At 34.0% G+C, this 15,878-nt stretch overlaps 1 protein-coding gene across 3 annotated transcripts in view; it reads right to left on the bottom strand.

Moving 5' to 3' along the window:
* The window catches only part of LOC115244047, a 55,916-nt gene extending 41,128 nt beyond the window's left edge, over positions 1-14,788 (bottom strand). For 2 of the 3 annotated variants that reach the window (XM_029821419.1, XM_029821420.1), the window contains exon 1: positions 14,406-14,788. In XM_029821419.1, the coding sequence (XP_029677279.1) occupies positions 14,406-14,551 (146 nt within the window). In that variant the 5' untranslated portion in view covers positions 14,552-14,788. Of the gene's footprint in view, positions 1-14,401 lie in introns of all 3 variants that reach the window. The other variant, XM_029821422.1, reaches the window with a different exon arrangement.
* Positions 14,789-15,878: the final 1,090 nt, after the last annotated feature.

Raw genomic sequence — 15,878 nt, 5'->3', positions numbered from 1 at the left:
TTTCTTCTCTCTACAGTTGAATGTTGAATGCGTGTTCAATCTATTAAACAATATTTTATCACGAATACTCTTAATCTTTTTTATATTAAATATTATTTCCTTTGCGCATATATATGTTTATTCCGAGACTTGCTGTGCTTCGCTTCTCACGCTTTTTATAAAAGTATAAGATTATCTCCTCGTATCAGTAACACAAATTAAGTAGTAATAATGACTGGTACTTGGCAATTTATCTGATTTATATATATACATTTCTCGCGTACGTCCCAAGTCCCGCGGTAGATTTGCGATAACAAGTACCGAGCTTCGCATACCTAGCGCTACTATTTCTTGCTTTAATGTAAATTTACATGACAGAAGCCATTAATTATGCCATCAACGAGCCTGAGGTTGATGACATGAGTAAACCGAGCTCTCAAGGATATTACAGCGCAATATACTTATGTTATCCGTAAAGAAAATGCATCATTATACATAGTATTTAAACAACTTAAATTCAAAAATTTTCAACGTCATGATAAATTTCGGTTCGATAAATAAGAGCTCGATATTAAAAACGTTTCAAAAGGCGAGCTATCATTAGGGAGTAATTTTTTAATGATGACGAAACTGCGTAGAAATTTCTGAGTCAACCAGATTATTATAGATCGAGATTGCAATGACATTTTTCTTAGTTACCGGAAAGAAACATTTCGAAAAAAAGCACGAACGGAAGGCACGATAAATTTATAAAGAACTCTCTGAGTGTATAGATCAAAATAATCGCAGATCAAAATAAATCCAACACTCATCGTTTTAGCCACATCTATTCAAAACATATAAATCCCTCTTTGTTAATCTGAGCAAAAACATCATCAGTCGAGTGCATAAATTGCTTTAGCTAACAACAAATTAGTTGTTCGTCGTAAATACGCAATTTCAATTAACAAACCACGTGAATTTTTAACATAAAGAAATCATAAATTTAATAAATTAAAAAGCCGTTCTATATAGTAAGTTCTATACAGTAATCTTTTGTATATAATAAACAATTCCCATTATTGAAAAAATTAAAAGAATTTTTAATCGTTTGTGTTTATAATATAAAAATTATTAACATGCATTTGACATACACATTTATATTATGAAAAAATTTATTGTAAATTGTTCAAAGAGGCCACAAACTCTGAAAGAGATTAAAATAACTCGTAAAAATTCCTGATAGCGATCGACGAAAACTTCTCTCGCTCGAACGTGGGTGTTCGTATGTTCGATCGAGTTTTATGCGCTACGTCATGACCGAGATGCACAAGGACGAGACTGCAGTTGTGCAGGCTGCGCAACCGTGTATCGCCGAGCGAGTAGCAGCAGGAAGTAGTGCGAGCGCATTATGATAATTATCATCCGCTCGCTGGAGCAGAAGCATGAGGCATCTGACGTCCTACTTGCGCACGATTAAAAAACATCTTTATTTTATTACGTTCTTTATTAACAAGTATATGATATTTGATCCGTAAATATTAAAAAAAAAATGTAAATTAATGATCTTCCTGAAGAAATTAAACTCGAATCTTTTTCCATAAATTCAAGATAAGGCAGACAGTTTGCTGCCTATGATTTTTTTTTTTTTTAATTTAAGATGTTCAAGAGTAAATATGTAAGAGATTATACGAATCGGGGAGCTCGGAATATTATATTTCATGTAGTAATGAGTTTATGTACGAGTAACACAATCGAGTAATCATATATTTCAAAATTAATATAATGATCGCGGGATTGAATCACATACCATTAAACAATATAGAGAAAGAATTTAATTGAAATAAAATATTTTTAGATTGCATCGCATTTCGACGCTAAATTTCCAGGTCATACATAAAAGACTGCTATTCCGTGTATGTTAGAAGGAACCAATTAATGCCAGCAAAAGTGAATCTACGAAATAATCTGATCAACCGAAATCTGCCTCATAACTAAAGCTTGCAGCCACGAAACGATATGAAGCGTGAACACGTCGAGTGACTTTCGAGAACTGCGGAGTACATCGATGCAGGATGTGCCGTTCATAAAGCACAGCTGATGGTCGATGGATAACGCGAGTTTAACGTAGACAATCATCTTCGAGATAGTTGAATCTAACGGTAGAGACACCAGCTCTTCTAATTAATGAAAATTCTATTACATTGCAATCTTAGCACGTTTAACTTAATATATATACAAGAATGCTAAAAAATAAATTTATTTATTATACTTATGTTTTATTTAAAATATCGGATATATAGACTAAATGATAAATATTACGTTAATGTGACAGTTAAGTAATATTTCATTGTGAGAATCTTTCGCGGTTCCTCCATCTCTTAGTTCCTAATAAAAGGCTTTAACTCTTTCATATGGATACGGGTATATAAAATAAATTCAACTTTAAGAGCAGAACCAATGTTGTTCAGCTCTTCTCTCGAAAATAATAGCTATCCTATTCCACTAATGCGACAGGACGAAGAGGAAAATGTGTACCAAGCCCAGAATAGGCACGCAGTCTATCTTGTCAGATGCTTGATTGATACAGTTCATTAGTACGCATCCATATCGACACTATTTTATCAAAACTAGAAGCGCTTCGTGACGTGAACTGAATCAATCTTACTCCGAGAAAGATGCTTCAGGCATAAAAAACACATGTCATAAAAGAATGAATGTGAAGTGTTTGTAGAAGGAAAATACGCACAAATAAATAATAGCAATGAGTATAATGTGTCTGTCATTTTCAGTTTCTCACACGATCTTATAAGTGAAAAAATAGAATGTCATAATTTATGGAAAATTCTGATCTCAAGCACTGTCGTAAGCAAAAGTTCGTTTCTTAATGCACATTAAAAATACACACGTTGCAAAAATAAAAGGTAATCTATCAAAATATTAGGATAGCGAAGTAAGAAACTTCAAGAGGAAGAAAGAACGGAGAAAAGTCGCGAATAAAGCGAAAGACAAAGTCGGACGGACGAGTATGACTTTAAAATGAGATCACAATTCGAGAATTAAAATATCATTCCACGGTTCTGATAATTCGCTTTCGCATTGTTTCACTTGTTATATCTATAAAAGAGTCGATGTGTTTTACGAGTTGACGAGAAGAAAACGGAACTAAAATCCGAGCCAGTATCCCTTCGCGATCCGCCATTTATCTCGATACTGCGTGTCACCGAAGTGAAAATTACGTCAGTGTCGACCCGATAATTCTCAGCTTTTTTTCACGTTCGATCTAATGTTACGAGATTTTTTTACGGCGCGCCCCAACACGAGGCTTCCCCGCAGTATCCTTGAACCTTCAACTCGGGAAACTCTCTCTCGGCAGCTGTAAATTGTCCAAAAGTCGGAGGAGATATGGTCACGCGAGGTACGGCACGTCACCGACACAATCGTTCCTATAATGTTGCCGATATCGACGCAATTTCATTTCCGATTAAAAAATTTATATCATTCTCGCTATTATTAATTTTAATTTATAAATAAAAGAGTAATTGGATAAATTGTTTCCATAATCAGATTAATATTTCATTGTTAAGATGCAAAGAACTTCTAATTTATGATATTTAATTACAGATATCCATATATATAATAACTCTACATACATATAAACCTACCTATATACTTATCGTATTTTTAATAAATAAAGTTTTATAAATACAAAAAATGATAGTTTAAAAAAATGCTGTTTTGTAGTTTGTACAATAGTATGTTTATGGTTGTTTATAGTAATAATTTCGTTTGTAGTCAAAGTCATTAAAAAATATAGCATCTTGAAAAAAACAACTATCACCCAATTTTAAAATACGAATGAAATACTATCATTTTTTATATTGAAAATTTAGTTTATTAAAAGAGTATGATATTATAATAAGATTTCATATAGATATCACATAACTACATTATTAAATTATCAGATTATCATCAAATTCTATTAAATTAGGATTACAATGTTACTTTCGAGATATACGATGTCGGGAAGTCGATTTCGTATTTAATAAACTCGAGGAATACCTACATATGTCACAGTAATATAATAAATGACACATCAAGGATGAGTTTAAAATTAAATCGCGTAAGTTACAAGACTCGCGACGTGACAGGTTCTAGAAATAAGCCATCTCCCAGCGAGACACTCCGGGATGCTGTTAGACTCTGGAATTAGACTTCATACAAATTGTTTTCACGTAAGGTAACACTCGACGGTGACATACGTCATTTACAAGATAATTCGCAAAGCAAATAAAGAACGAAAGATCTAATGTATACGAACAATTTAAAGTACAGTACAGCTAGACAAAAAGTTACAAAAATTAATGCAGCGGACAATAAAGTTCTTTGCCAATTTTGAAATTAAATAAATAAAAGTAAAGTATATCCAACATTTCAGTGGAAAAACTGACGGAGATGCTTTTGCAATAGAAAACACGAGAGTGTAGTTTTAAAAAACTCGACTGGGACACCGTTGCATCTTTCAAACGAGCGTAGGGGAGGAATTATTCGCTCTAATGAAGCGCCGTCGGTGAGTTAAACCGGCCATAACACGCGTCACACATCGTCGCTTTAAAGCGAGGCAAAACGCACGACAGAAGCACCGCATGCGTTTTTCCATCGTGCGGACAAAGCTTTGCATGTAGCCCCTTCGCATACTGGGCGCTGAGTCATCCCGTAGATCTCACACGACGATCCCATACGAGGATCTGAAGCGTAAGTCATCGTCATCATAGTCGACTTGGGCTTAAAACGCGTACGGTCTGTGAACTTTGTGCGCGATGACGGTACAATGGAAGATAAACGACACGCGTTAATTCCACGCTTCTGCGAAACTCAACTTGCAAACGACCGCGGATGCCCGCATCTCATGATTTTGACGTATAATTTCGGACGGATATTATGATACTGTAATTAAACCGTGTAACATAATATGAAGATGACGTTCATTAGTTATCGAGTACGACACTATCGTATTTCACATTATATAAATTTATACTTCTGCGTTTGTGCTAAGTTTGCGTAATTATGCGTACTGCGCATCACCGTAGATTCATTATTTCGCTTGGAATTCTAGATATAATCTATAAACGACGTGATATCAAATGTATATATATATATATATATATATATATATATATATATTGTATGAAACTATGAAAAGGTAGACATGATATTACAATATCATGTTTTATAGGTAATATTACATCCGACATTGTCCGTATTTCCTGTTGTTATACCCATGAATAGGAGTTCTATTATATTACATAACGGTGCGCAAACGGTCGGTCAATATTTCCGGAACAAGTTTTCGTAAAACAGCATCAGGTATTGTTCTCAAACTGTAGGATATTGATCTAGTGTGTGGGAGAAACTTGTTTACAGGCAACGAATGTCAAAGGCAAATTAGCGATTTTCACATTTGCATTTTTTTTTTTTTATCACGCCGCGTTTCTACATGTACTCAAAATTTCGTTTTAAACAGAAGATTCTCTTGCTAACAATTTTGTATTAAAAAAATCTTGTTATTTATAAATCTATTAGATTTCTTGATCATAGTTAAAAAATATCTGCAAATTGCTAGAAAGTATCTGCTTTTCTCGTTTCATTGCGAACAGGACTCATCGATCCGAGAATCTGCGAAGTAACACGAAAATTTATCGAGAAACGCCTGTGCAAAATTGTCAGTCAGCTGTACGAAAATAAGATCGCGTCATTAATCCGAGAATCGCATGGTTTTCTTTTCACGCAAATTTAAGGCGAATTTATTTCGCATAAACACGTGTCCGTCATAACAGATAAAAATATATTTAAATGCCGAAGAAATTCAGATGCACGCGTACGTTCAACGTGAACTACGTTGTACCAAATTATTTATAGTGTTACTCTTACATAATACATGCGATCAGATCATGAGACCATAATACAATTATTAACGTAGCTTCATTCTTAAAAATATTAATTTTATTAGAAATATCACACACATTTTCTATTATATTTTTTCTAATATTAATATATGTTATATATTTTTTCCCTTTTCTGTCAACTGCTACATATAAAGTTTTTATAAGTTTTCACCCTAAATTCAGAAAGTTTCTTCATTGCTATGATATTGCATTCTCTCTCTTTTAACCTGTATTCTTTTGAAATTAGTTTTTTTATTAAATTTTTTATCTTTTTGTTCCGCTAACTTTTTTTTTCTACTGTATTTGCTCTATATTTATAACTTGTAAAAACAGATGCATACTTTAATGTGTTTTTCCTATGTAAATAACGAGATAAATCTTTCATTTAAAAACATTAAAATATATTGCAAAAATATGTTTCTCAAAAGACAAGTGTCGCGTAAAATCTAAAAAGCGTTCTATAAATAAAGGAAAAAAGATATTACCATTAAAATCTCCAAACCATTATTTATTTCTCGGCAACAATAATCCATGTGATTCAGAGTTACTTTCAATTATGCAAAAAAATACCGATGAATACAATAACAAGATGCAAAAACTCATATATCGCAATGGCAAATTTATTTTCGAGATAATAGCACAGTCCTTTTAATGAATGCGTTCATTAAATCTCATTTATGTGGTCCGATTAAAATACACTCACAATTATTCAATAATTCTAAATCAACTATTTAAGACAGTAGACTGTTTTCATTTTTTTTTTTTTTCTACGGATTCTTCTATTTATTCGAAGCTATTCGATAACATTTTTCTAACGATCCAACGACGGACAGCACTCCGCATTTTTCCAAAATCATTTGCGTGATTTCACAAACTTATTATGAGCTGCCGTCTACGAGAATCCATAGTTCGAGATTGATCCATCTTACGATGACGTAAAAAAAGACTAGCCGATTGATCGTGCACGCGACCTCAAAGAGATTGTGCTCGGTGGATATGCCGCGCAGAAGATCGCGAAGGACCGGCTCATCGGCGAGAAAGATCTCACAGGATCGATCGACAGGTTCGATTTTGCGATTGACAGTTTCGCTTCTCGAATAACTCCGCCGGATAGTTCTCGAATCCACGTCATTCTGCATCCATCCTTCTATCACACGCAAGATGGAACACACGTCGCCCATGATACTCGCGCCGATCGTTTAGCGAGAAAACGATCGTCGTGTCGACGGGACCGATTAACAACTAATCGCCACTCGTTCGCGAGGCTTCCTGATGGCATTCTGGCAAGCCAGAATGACTTTTCGCGCTATGCAACTTCGGTTATCTAACTTGGCATCGTCATCGGTCAAAAGTTGCATCGTTACGAAATCTGTGACGCGCGCTCGTAGGCGGCCAATCCAGAGATATATTATACAGGATGCCGTGAAACGCATACACCCCATTGGATATTATAAAATCATTTGAATCTAGAAATCTAAAGAAATGTGAGACTTTTTGTGCGCGAATATAAAAGAGAATAAACCTGAAAAAAATAAAATTCTGTATTCTATTATTTTTATCATAGAACGCGCGTGAATTATAAATTATTTAAAAAAAAACTGTCGTGTGTTTTAATGAAATGGAAATTGCAGTTAAAGCTGAAATTGGAAATGTAAATTTTCGCGATTTGTGTTTAAATGAAAGTCGGCGGAGATCCGGTATCTCTCAATAAAATTCTTGCTGAGTAAAACTGAAAGTTTCGCGCTAAAAAAGATTTTCGTCTCGTTACTTTGATGAATAATCGTGGATCTCTTTTCATACAAACTTAGAGGCAAGCTCGGCAAGCAAGCTGTCTGGGCCGTTGACACTGTCGGTTCCTATAAATAAAAGGGCGACCTACTGCATTTTAGGATCTGGAGACTACGAAAATATCAAGAATGTCAGCCCAAGCGTAATAGCGTCTGAGTTGTTTAAAAGGGTTAAAAACGAATCGCGTAAAAAACTTGGTTGAAATTTTATTAAATGTCAAAAAATATGATCTTATATTTTTAAAGTCATTAAATGTAAGCATAATAAAAAAAAACCTCATAATAATTCTTGTAAAAAAAAATATTCTTTTATATCTTATATATTTTAGATTTTCTAATTATCTCTTTGTCAACAGGGGGAAAAGAGGGAAGAAAAAAGCCACATAGTATTCTACATAGAATGCTAAATATAATCAAAAGAAAAGAACCAAATAGAAATTCTTTTAAATAAAATGTTAAAGTGCTCTTATATTTTCAATTATTTGAAGAATCTATAAACTTTAGAAGTTTATTTTGGGGAAAAGTTGATAACGCAATTTCGAAACAAAGGCGAACGCAGAAAGTTATTTAAAGAGAGTCTCTCTTCATATAATAACGATCAAATTATAATTAACTTTAATAAAAATATATTACATACGATATTATACATTCAATGTAATAATTAAATTATAATTTAAAAAATATGTATTGATATAGTATATTAATACATGCATTGATATAGAATATTAATATAATGAATATTATTTTATATCATTATAAATTAATCTTGTGCTAAATGCAAGTTATATATACATATATTTTCTGTTCATATCAGTGTGCGTGCGCGTGTTTATTACAAACGGAACGATCTTTTTTATACTGATAAGTGAGTCATAAATAAAACCGAGTTTTCTCCTGCCGACAAAAATTGCATTAAAAATGCGACGGATGACACTTTTCCCACAGAATTCTTCTCGTGTTGCTCTTTGCAGTCTCGCAAGAGAGATCGGAATAAGAGTCGAGAGAATTCGCAAGCTGCCACACGACGGAGTTTCTCGATAGTCGCGAATTATATTACGAGCGCAATGCAATTGCGACGTTTCCGAGAAATTTATCAAGGAGAAGCGCGACAGCAGCGAGCGGAGAAAGGACGCAGCTGCGACGAATTAATATACTTTCCGTTCATTTCTCGTTGCAACGAACAATAAGGAGCGCGAATCGAATTTTCGTTGCTCCGTCTGTTTCTAACGCAAGCTTTATGTAAGATGTATATATCAAAAAAAGCTTGTAAAAATAATTCCAAATTTTAATCAATCATGTTCAATAACAAATTTCATGTAAAAAGAATGGATTGTAATTTGCACAATTTTTTAAATTTTTAGCAAATTTTTCTATTATAGTAGCAGGCTGCTATCTTTACAGTTGTCCAAAATATTTCGCGCGAAAATATATCTCGCATATATTTATTCTAATCTAATATGAGATATAATTTCACATTTCAATTTTGTGGGAACTAGCGATCCAATCTTGACTCACTTGAATGTCGCGAACAATATCGAAATGTCTATCGCGACCGAGCAGATGGCGAATGCTATAACGGGATATATCTCATTGCTGCTTGCACTTTCTGATAGACGATGGAAAACGGAGGTTGAGGAACTCGCCTCCTCGTTCGTCGCCCAGTTACGCGGAAACTATGGAGGATGAGGGTGCATTGAGGGAAAGAGAAGCGTGGGTGTAACGCGAATGTAGAAGTGGAGAGACGAACGAGGGGATAAAGAGCGCGAGAGAAAGAGAGGAATGATATATGTATGTGTATGTGTCGGGAGGAGGGGAAGATGCACAGGGTGCCCGGCTGCTGCGGATCGATAGAACGGAGCTGCGTGATAGTCGGCCTTCTACACGGATAGATGCCGGGAATCGTTGTGAATGAGACAAACGGTCTGCCCGACGACCGAAGACAGTCGGAGGAAATTGCGAATATGCAAGTTATCCGCGATTCGCGCGACTTCGATCGCGTCAATCAATTCTTTGCATTTCGAATCTGCAGTACTATTGCAAACACATATATTCTATGAGATAACACGCGTGTTATAAGGTAGCAAACGCGTGTTAAGGTGGCAAACGCGCGCGCAAATCAAATTGAAGTATCAAAAATTATATTAATCGCAAGCAAGTATAGCGCCTCTATTTACTTTACTCACGTTCAACTTGTGATAAGCTTTAGAACTTTATTTTCAGATAGTAATTTCGTGATGGAACGCGGATTGCACAATTATCTCTACCTGAAGTTAAATGAAAATTCGACAGACAAGACTCAAGTTTTTTGTAAAACTTAAAACTTTGTTTTAACAAAGTATATTAATTAATAAAATTTTTGCGAATAAACAATGATTATTATTTTTTATAAGAACTTTACACAAGTTCTATTTTATCTTCTCTTTTTATCTTTCAACTTTTATGTTATCTTTCCATAATGATTTAATAATATATAACTATCAACCTATCAAAATATTGTATATATAAAAATATACGTTTTGAAAACACATACATAAATAATATCTGCAAAATACGATATATATATGCGACCACGATTTTCATCTAGAAACTCCATTAACCCTCAGCATGAATGATACTTTAATGAGAAATACGTCAGATAGCTTTACACACGGGAAATCGATAAACCGGTAATCGTGAATGGCATATGCAGATTCCGCGATGAATACAGCCCAAGGAAATTGCACATATATACACATTTTCGATAAATGATGTATCTGGAGCGAACTAATAACATTCGCTAAATGAAATATCCAGTCACAGTTATAATTTTCTTCTTGAATAGCTAATCATTAATCTTCGGCAATATATAGGCTCTCTTTCATCAACAGAGTGTTTAAACAATTTTAAGTAGATTTCTTTGATCAGGCTTTGATTTGTAATAGCATATGCTTCAAATTAAAGTTGTATCAAAGTAAAATCTTCTTGAAACTAAATCAAAATCAAAATTTGTAATGTTACTTATCTTGATAGCAATTGGATGTAAATTGCAATAATATAATTTTGAGTTACAAAATTTATTGATATCTGAGGAGAGAAAAAAGTACACAACTGCACAGTGAGTGGAAATGTTTTAGACAGCTAAAATATTATATATAGTTATTGATTTTTCTACTGGAGATGCAAAATTTTTACTAGGATTAATACATAAAGCGCTTAAATGCTGTACATAGATATTCATTCAGCTTTATTTGGATTAAAAAATTATAGCGGATTCCAATCTCCTGAATATTAATTTTAAAATAAATAAAATAAAAGGGCAATAAGAGCCACATTAATTTTAAAGATTTAAACTAACAATACAAGTCTAATGTCCATATTATATCCCGGTTTTGTTTTATCGTCTCATACTGTTACGACAATTCGTTGCGAATCGCGGATTTTTCCTCTTCACGAGAGAGTGCATGTACGATTTATTTAACTGCCGGAAGATGCTCTCCCGCTAAATGCAGCAACGTGCAATTTCACATGTGGAGAACATCGAGCGTTTATGCTATTTGTGAATCCGCGATCTAAACTGAAATATGCTCACGATGAAAATATCGCATATCGGTCGCCCCAAGATATTTTGGGATAAATACACACATTCAGTTGTTTTGTAAAACACGAAAAAACTCGTGTAAAATCAATATGCCATTCGCGCTAAAACCGAGAAGAGATTTATCGCTTGATGGAAGTAGAACTAATTAATGTTAATAATATGTAAAAATAAAATTGCGTAACAGAAGTTAAAAACAATTTATGCTTTTTTAAAATAAAAACTGTTTATGGGGATACTAAGGATTTATACATTGTTTTTGCACATTATCTTACATATTTCAACCTGTGACCAAATTTATTTCAAAAATAAAGTAAATCATCCATTTATATTATAAATCATCCATCATTTTAAATCTTTACAAGCTTTGCCTGAGAAAATAAATTTTTATTCTTCATTTCATATATTCTTCTGTTTTTAAATATAAAAATATTATCTCCGCATTCGCGCAATTTATACTGTCGAATAGGAGAATTGATAACCTTTTCTATTAATTGTCAAACAGTCACGATCCATCGAGAGATAAAATGTAAAACTCGCTATTGTTAGCCGACCGATTCTTTATATATAATTTGTATAGCAAACGTGAGATTCAATGAGAAACTCCTCTACGATCTGGAGAACGAACCAGGCGCGAGATAAATTGGCAAAATTACACACATACATGAAAAATCATTTTCTCGCAAACCAAAAATTTACTAGTCCAAAATACTCGGGTTAATAATGCAGTAGTACACAATAATATACCGTTAAATTATTCTAATAAAGATTTTCTCCGAATAAATAAGTTTAATAACTAAATAATTGAATAAAATATTAACAAATGTACGTAAACTATATCCAGCAAATTATAGTACAATTGACGTACCACGATTTTCTAAACATCCTCATATTAGTATATTTAAAAAATATCCATCAATTCTTATTAATTATTATTATTATCGCAATTTTAAAATTGACAATTTACTCCTCAATATTTTTTATGAAAATATCGAGAAATCATAACTTAGTTTTTTATTTTTCCATATTAAACATCTTTAGCGAGTAAGTCTCAATTAAAATTTATTAAGATAAAGTTGACAATAATAAATCAAAAAACAAAGTTTTATTTTTCTTATATCTTTTAAAAGCTTAATTCGCGAAAATCTTGTTATTTCCAATGTGAAATATCTTTATCAGAAAAAAAGTCTACAAATTCTCATCCCGTGCTTCGTTGAATCCGTGACGTCCGGTGTCAAAAGAAAAATAGATTTCGCGATAGAACTCACAATCAATGACGTCATATGTACGATCACAGTTCAACGGTCACTGACCTTTGCCATCGCGCCGGTCACACCTGACGGCCATATACGGCACTCATTGTGTGCGTAACAAAATTCTAAACGCACAAAGCTTTCATTTGCGAATCGTTGAACCTGCACGGCAATGCCTTCATAATGCACGCGTAACGCTGCGAATAGTATTGCGCAGAATCGATGCGTCTGCCTCGAATAGATGTTGCACTCGATAATTTACGCGTGTTTATCCTTTGTACCCGTGTACTTTTATGTTTATAGAATGCGCGAGATCGCAGCATCATTTTTTAATAATAAATACCGTTTAAAAGAAAAGCATGTAATTAGCTTTCTTGTAAAAAAAAAGATTTAATAAAAGTTTCCGGCCAACAAGATAATTACAATTAAAAATAATACTATAGATAGAGAAATAAAAAAATAAGAAAATTATGTTAAATTTGTAAGTTTTTATAAGCTGAAAAGAGTACTATATTACATTAAATAATATTATCAAAATTTTGTAAATAACTTATTGTTAGTCAGCGCCTTATCCCTCCAAATTTTATCGAATCTTGTTTTTAACTGCAATAGTGTTTTTGATTTGCATAATCAGAAATAGTGAGTATAATAAGAATCAATTTTTATTAACACGTAAAGTATTTTTGACTTCTAATTTTATATTTACATTCAAATTCTAACTTTAGAATTTCGAGTTGAAAGGCAACCGTGATTTTCAATTGAAATATATTGAATAATTTCGTGGAGTTTGGTTTTTGCTGCGTTGGAATAAATTGGAATCGCATGGATCGAAAACGCTGCAAAAGATAACACTAGTCTCGTCCTTTTCAGTTAAAAAAAAAACATGATCACGCGGTAATCCTTGACCTTCTCGATAACATTTTGTTAACCGAGATTTTGCGTCGAGATCGTCAAAAAGCACGCAAACTATATCGATCGTCCATGCTCTTCATCTGTATAAGGCGAAAACGCCGCGCGTACATACACTAACTCTGTTTTCACGATGCATCATGCGTGCAAAAAAGATGCATTTTTTTATTATTATTTAATCCCTTGTTTTCTAATGTTATCGAAATTTCCATTCGTCTTTGAAAAAAATATAAATTCCTCTAATGTATATTTACACGTATCGAAATAAAAGCAATGAAATCTGTCGTGTAGTGATATATTTAAAATTAAATTAAATTTATATATATATGTATATTATGCATTTATATATAACTTCTCGTGATATTAAGGAAAAAGACGAGGCAAGAAATATTTTTTATGCCGATTCTTTTGAATTTCTTTAGAACTTTTATATATTATGTATATTTGTTAAGAATAGATGAAGAATAGATCTATGAAGAAATATATTTAAACAAACTTTTAATATGTTGTAAAGAATAGGGGGCAGAAAACAAGGAACGGAAGAGGTGACGACCGTACGTACGAGTGACGCGCATCGGCGCAACTTCGGTTACTCTCGCGTGCTACTCTTATGAAAATATACGGAAATGCGGACAAAAAATATACACACACACGATAGCTCGACGTGAACAACGCATTTGAATCGTGAGATGCGAGACGCGAAACGTTTTCGCTTTCATCGAGACAAAATTAGAACGCGCATGCCAATTCACGACGCTTGTCGCCTATATCACGAAGTTCGTCGTTATTAATAATAACGTATCAAAATTGAACAAAAATAGAATTGCGCGAGACACTTCCGCATCTATAGTTTTTAGCATTGGTATCGAAAATATCGCGTGTTAAACGGTGTCGCGAAAAAGATTGACACCCTTGATAAATCTAAATACAAAACACAAAAAGGACAACACAAAATGTTTTGGATTCGGCACTTACTTACTTGGCGGGAACGTGCCCTAGCTGGCCGGACGACGTAGAATCATCGCTGTCGACGTCGTCGACGTTCGTCTCGTCCGTAGGGGGATGCGCCGCGACATGACTCCCGTCGTCGCCGGTCCTCTTTGGGTTCGCGACGAGGCTGTACATAGGACGAATGCACACTCTCACAGGGACGCCAAGCGCCGTTCGCCGGTGGTCGACATCGCTGTTAACGCGCGCGAGGACGACGCGATGCGATCGACACTTTCACGCGTTTTCGCGATTCGCGCCGTGCAACCACGACGCGGAAACGTCCGCTGTTACCCCGCGGAGCGGGATCACGCTTTCCGCAATGCTTTCGTCCACTTCGAGTCCCGACACTTCCGACACAGCCGCACGCACATACACACTCAGCGCCATCCGACCAACGACTGATGTGCGTCGCGAGCTGCGCGAAATGGCAGATTCGCGACGGCGTCGCCATCTAGCGGCGTGCGTGGTAACTACGTAGGCGGCCGCGCTCAACAGATACGCGCCATCCGACCAACGACTGATGTGCGTCGCGAGCTGCGCGAAATGGCAGATTCGCGACGGCGTCGCCATCTAGCGGCGAGCGTGGTAACTACGATGCACTCGACAGATACAGTCACCTAAAAGAATGAAAAATAAAATTGACGAGAAAACACAGATTTGTTGTGATAAAGAAATTAAGAGGATGCCGAACTCTAAAGTAATTATATCTTAAGAAAAATACAAAATTATAGCTCCTTCACTGAAAATTTATTACTTGAAAGATCGTAAAAATAGAATAATATAGTTGTTATAAAAACAGAAAAAAATATGCCCATATATTTCCTTAAAATTTTTTATTATTTATTTACTATCTGTTATATTTATATTGTAATGCATGCTTACTATAAAATTTTGAAAGGTTGTTTTTATTTGTTACATGAAAAAATGCATACTCTCCATTGCGACAACAATATTTTAACGTAACTATACACAATATTTTAGTAGGAATAATCAATATCTGTCTACTGATGTTCATTCATCCAAGTTGACATAATCTTAACGAATAAAAGAGATCTCGCTTGCAGCGAGGTGCGCTATAAACACTCAACAGGATGTATACAAAGTGACATAATAAATTCTTGATGATCTTAATTTTAAGTGAAAATTCCTTCATTAACTGTAAATCGAATTAAAGCATTAAGACATCAATTCGAAAATAAACTATTTTTCACGTACTCTGCTTGCTCAAATTTGGATAAATTTTATCTTTTAAATTTTGATGCAAAGTTTAATTATTTAATATTGCATATCATAATATATTGCATCAAACAAAAAAAAAAACAAATCTCGTTTTAAAAAATGCACATAAATCTAACATGTCATTAAAATTAAGCATATAAATTTTAAGAAATCTATAAAATGACTCTGTAAAAAGAGTTTTCTGTTGTTGAAGAAAATATTCACCGTTCTAGTTGGAGCTGCG

Source organism: Formica exsecta, unplaced genomic scaffold, assembly GCF_003651465.1.
Source record: "Formica exsecta isolate Colony F162 unplaced genomic scaffold, ASM365146v1 scaffold79, whole genome shotgun sequence".
In the NCBI taxonomy this organism is placed as follows: domain Eukaryota; kingdom Metazoa; phylum Arthropoda; class Insecta; order Hymenoptera; family Formicidae; genus Formica; species Formica exsecta.
This window is presented reverse-complemented; position numbering and strand designations above follow the sequence as displayed.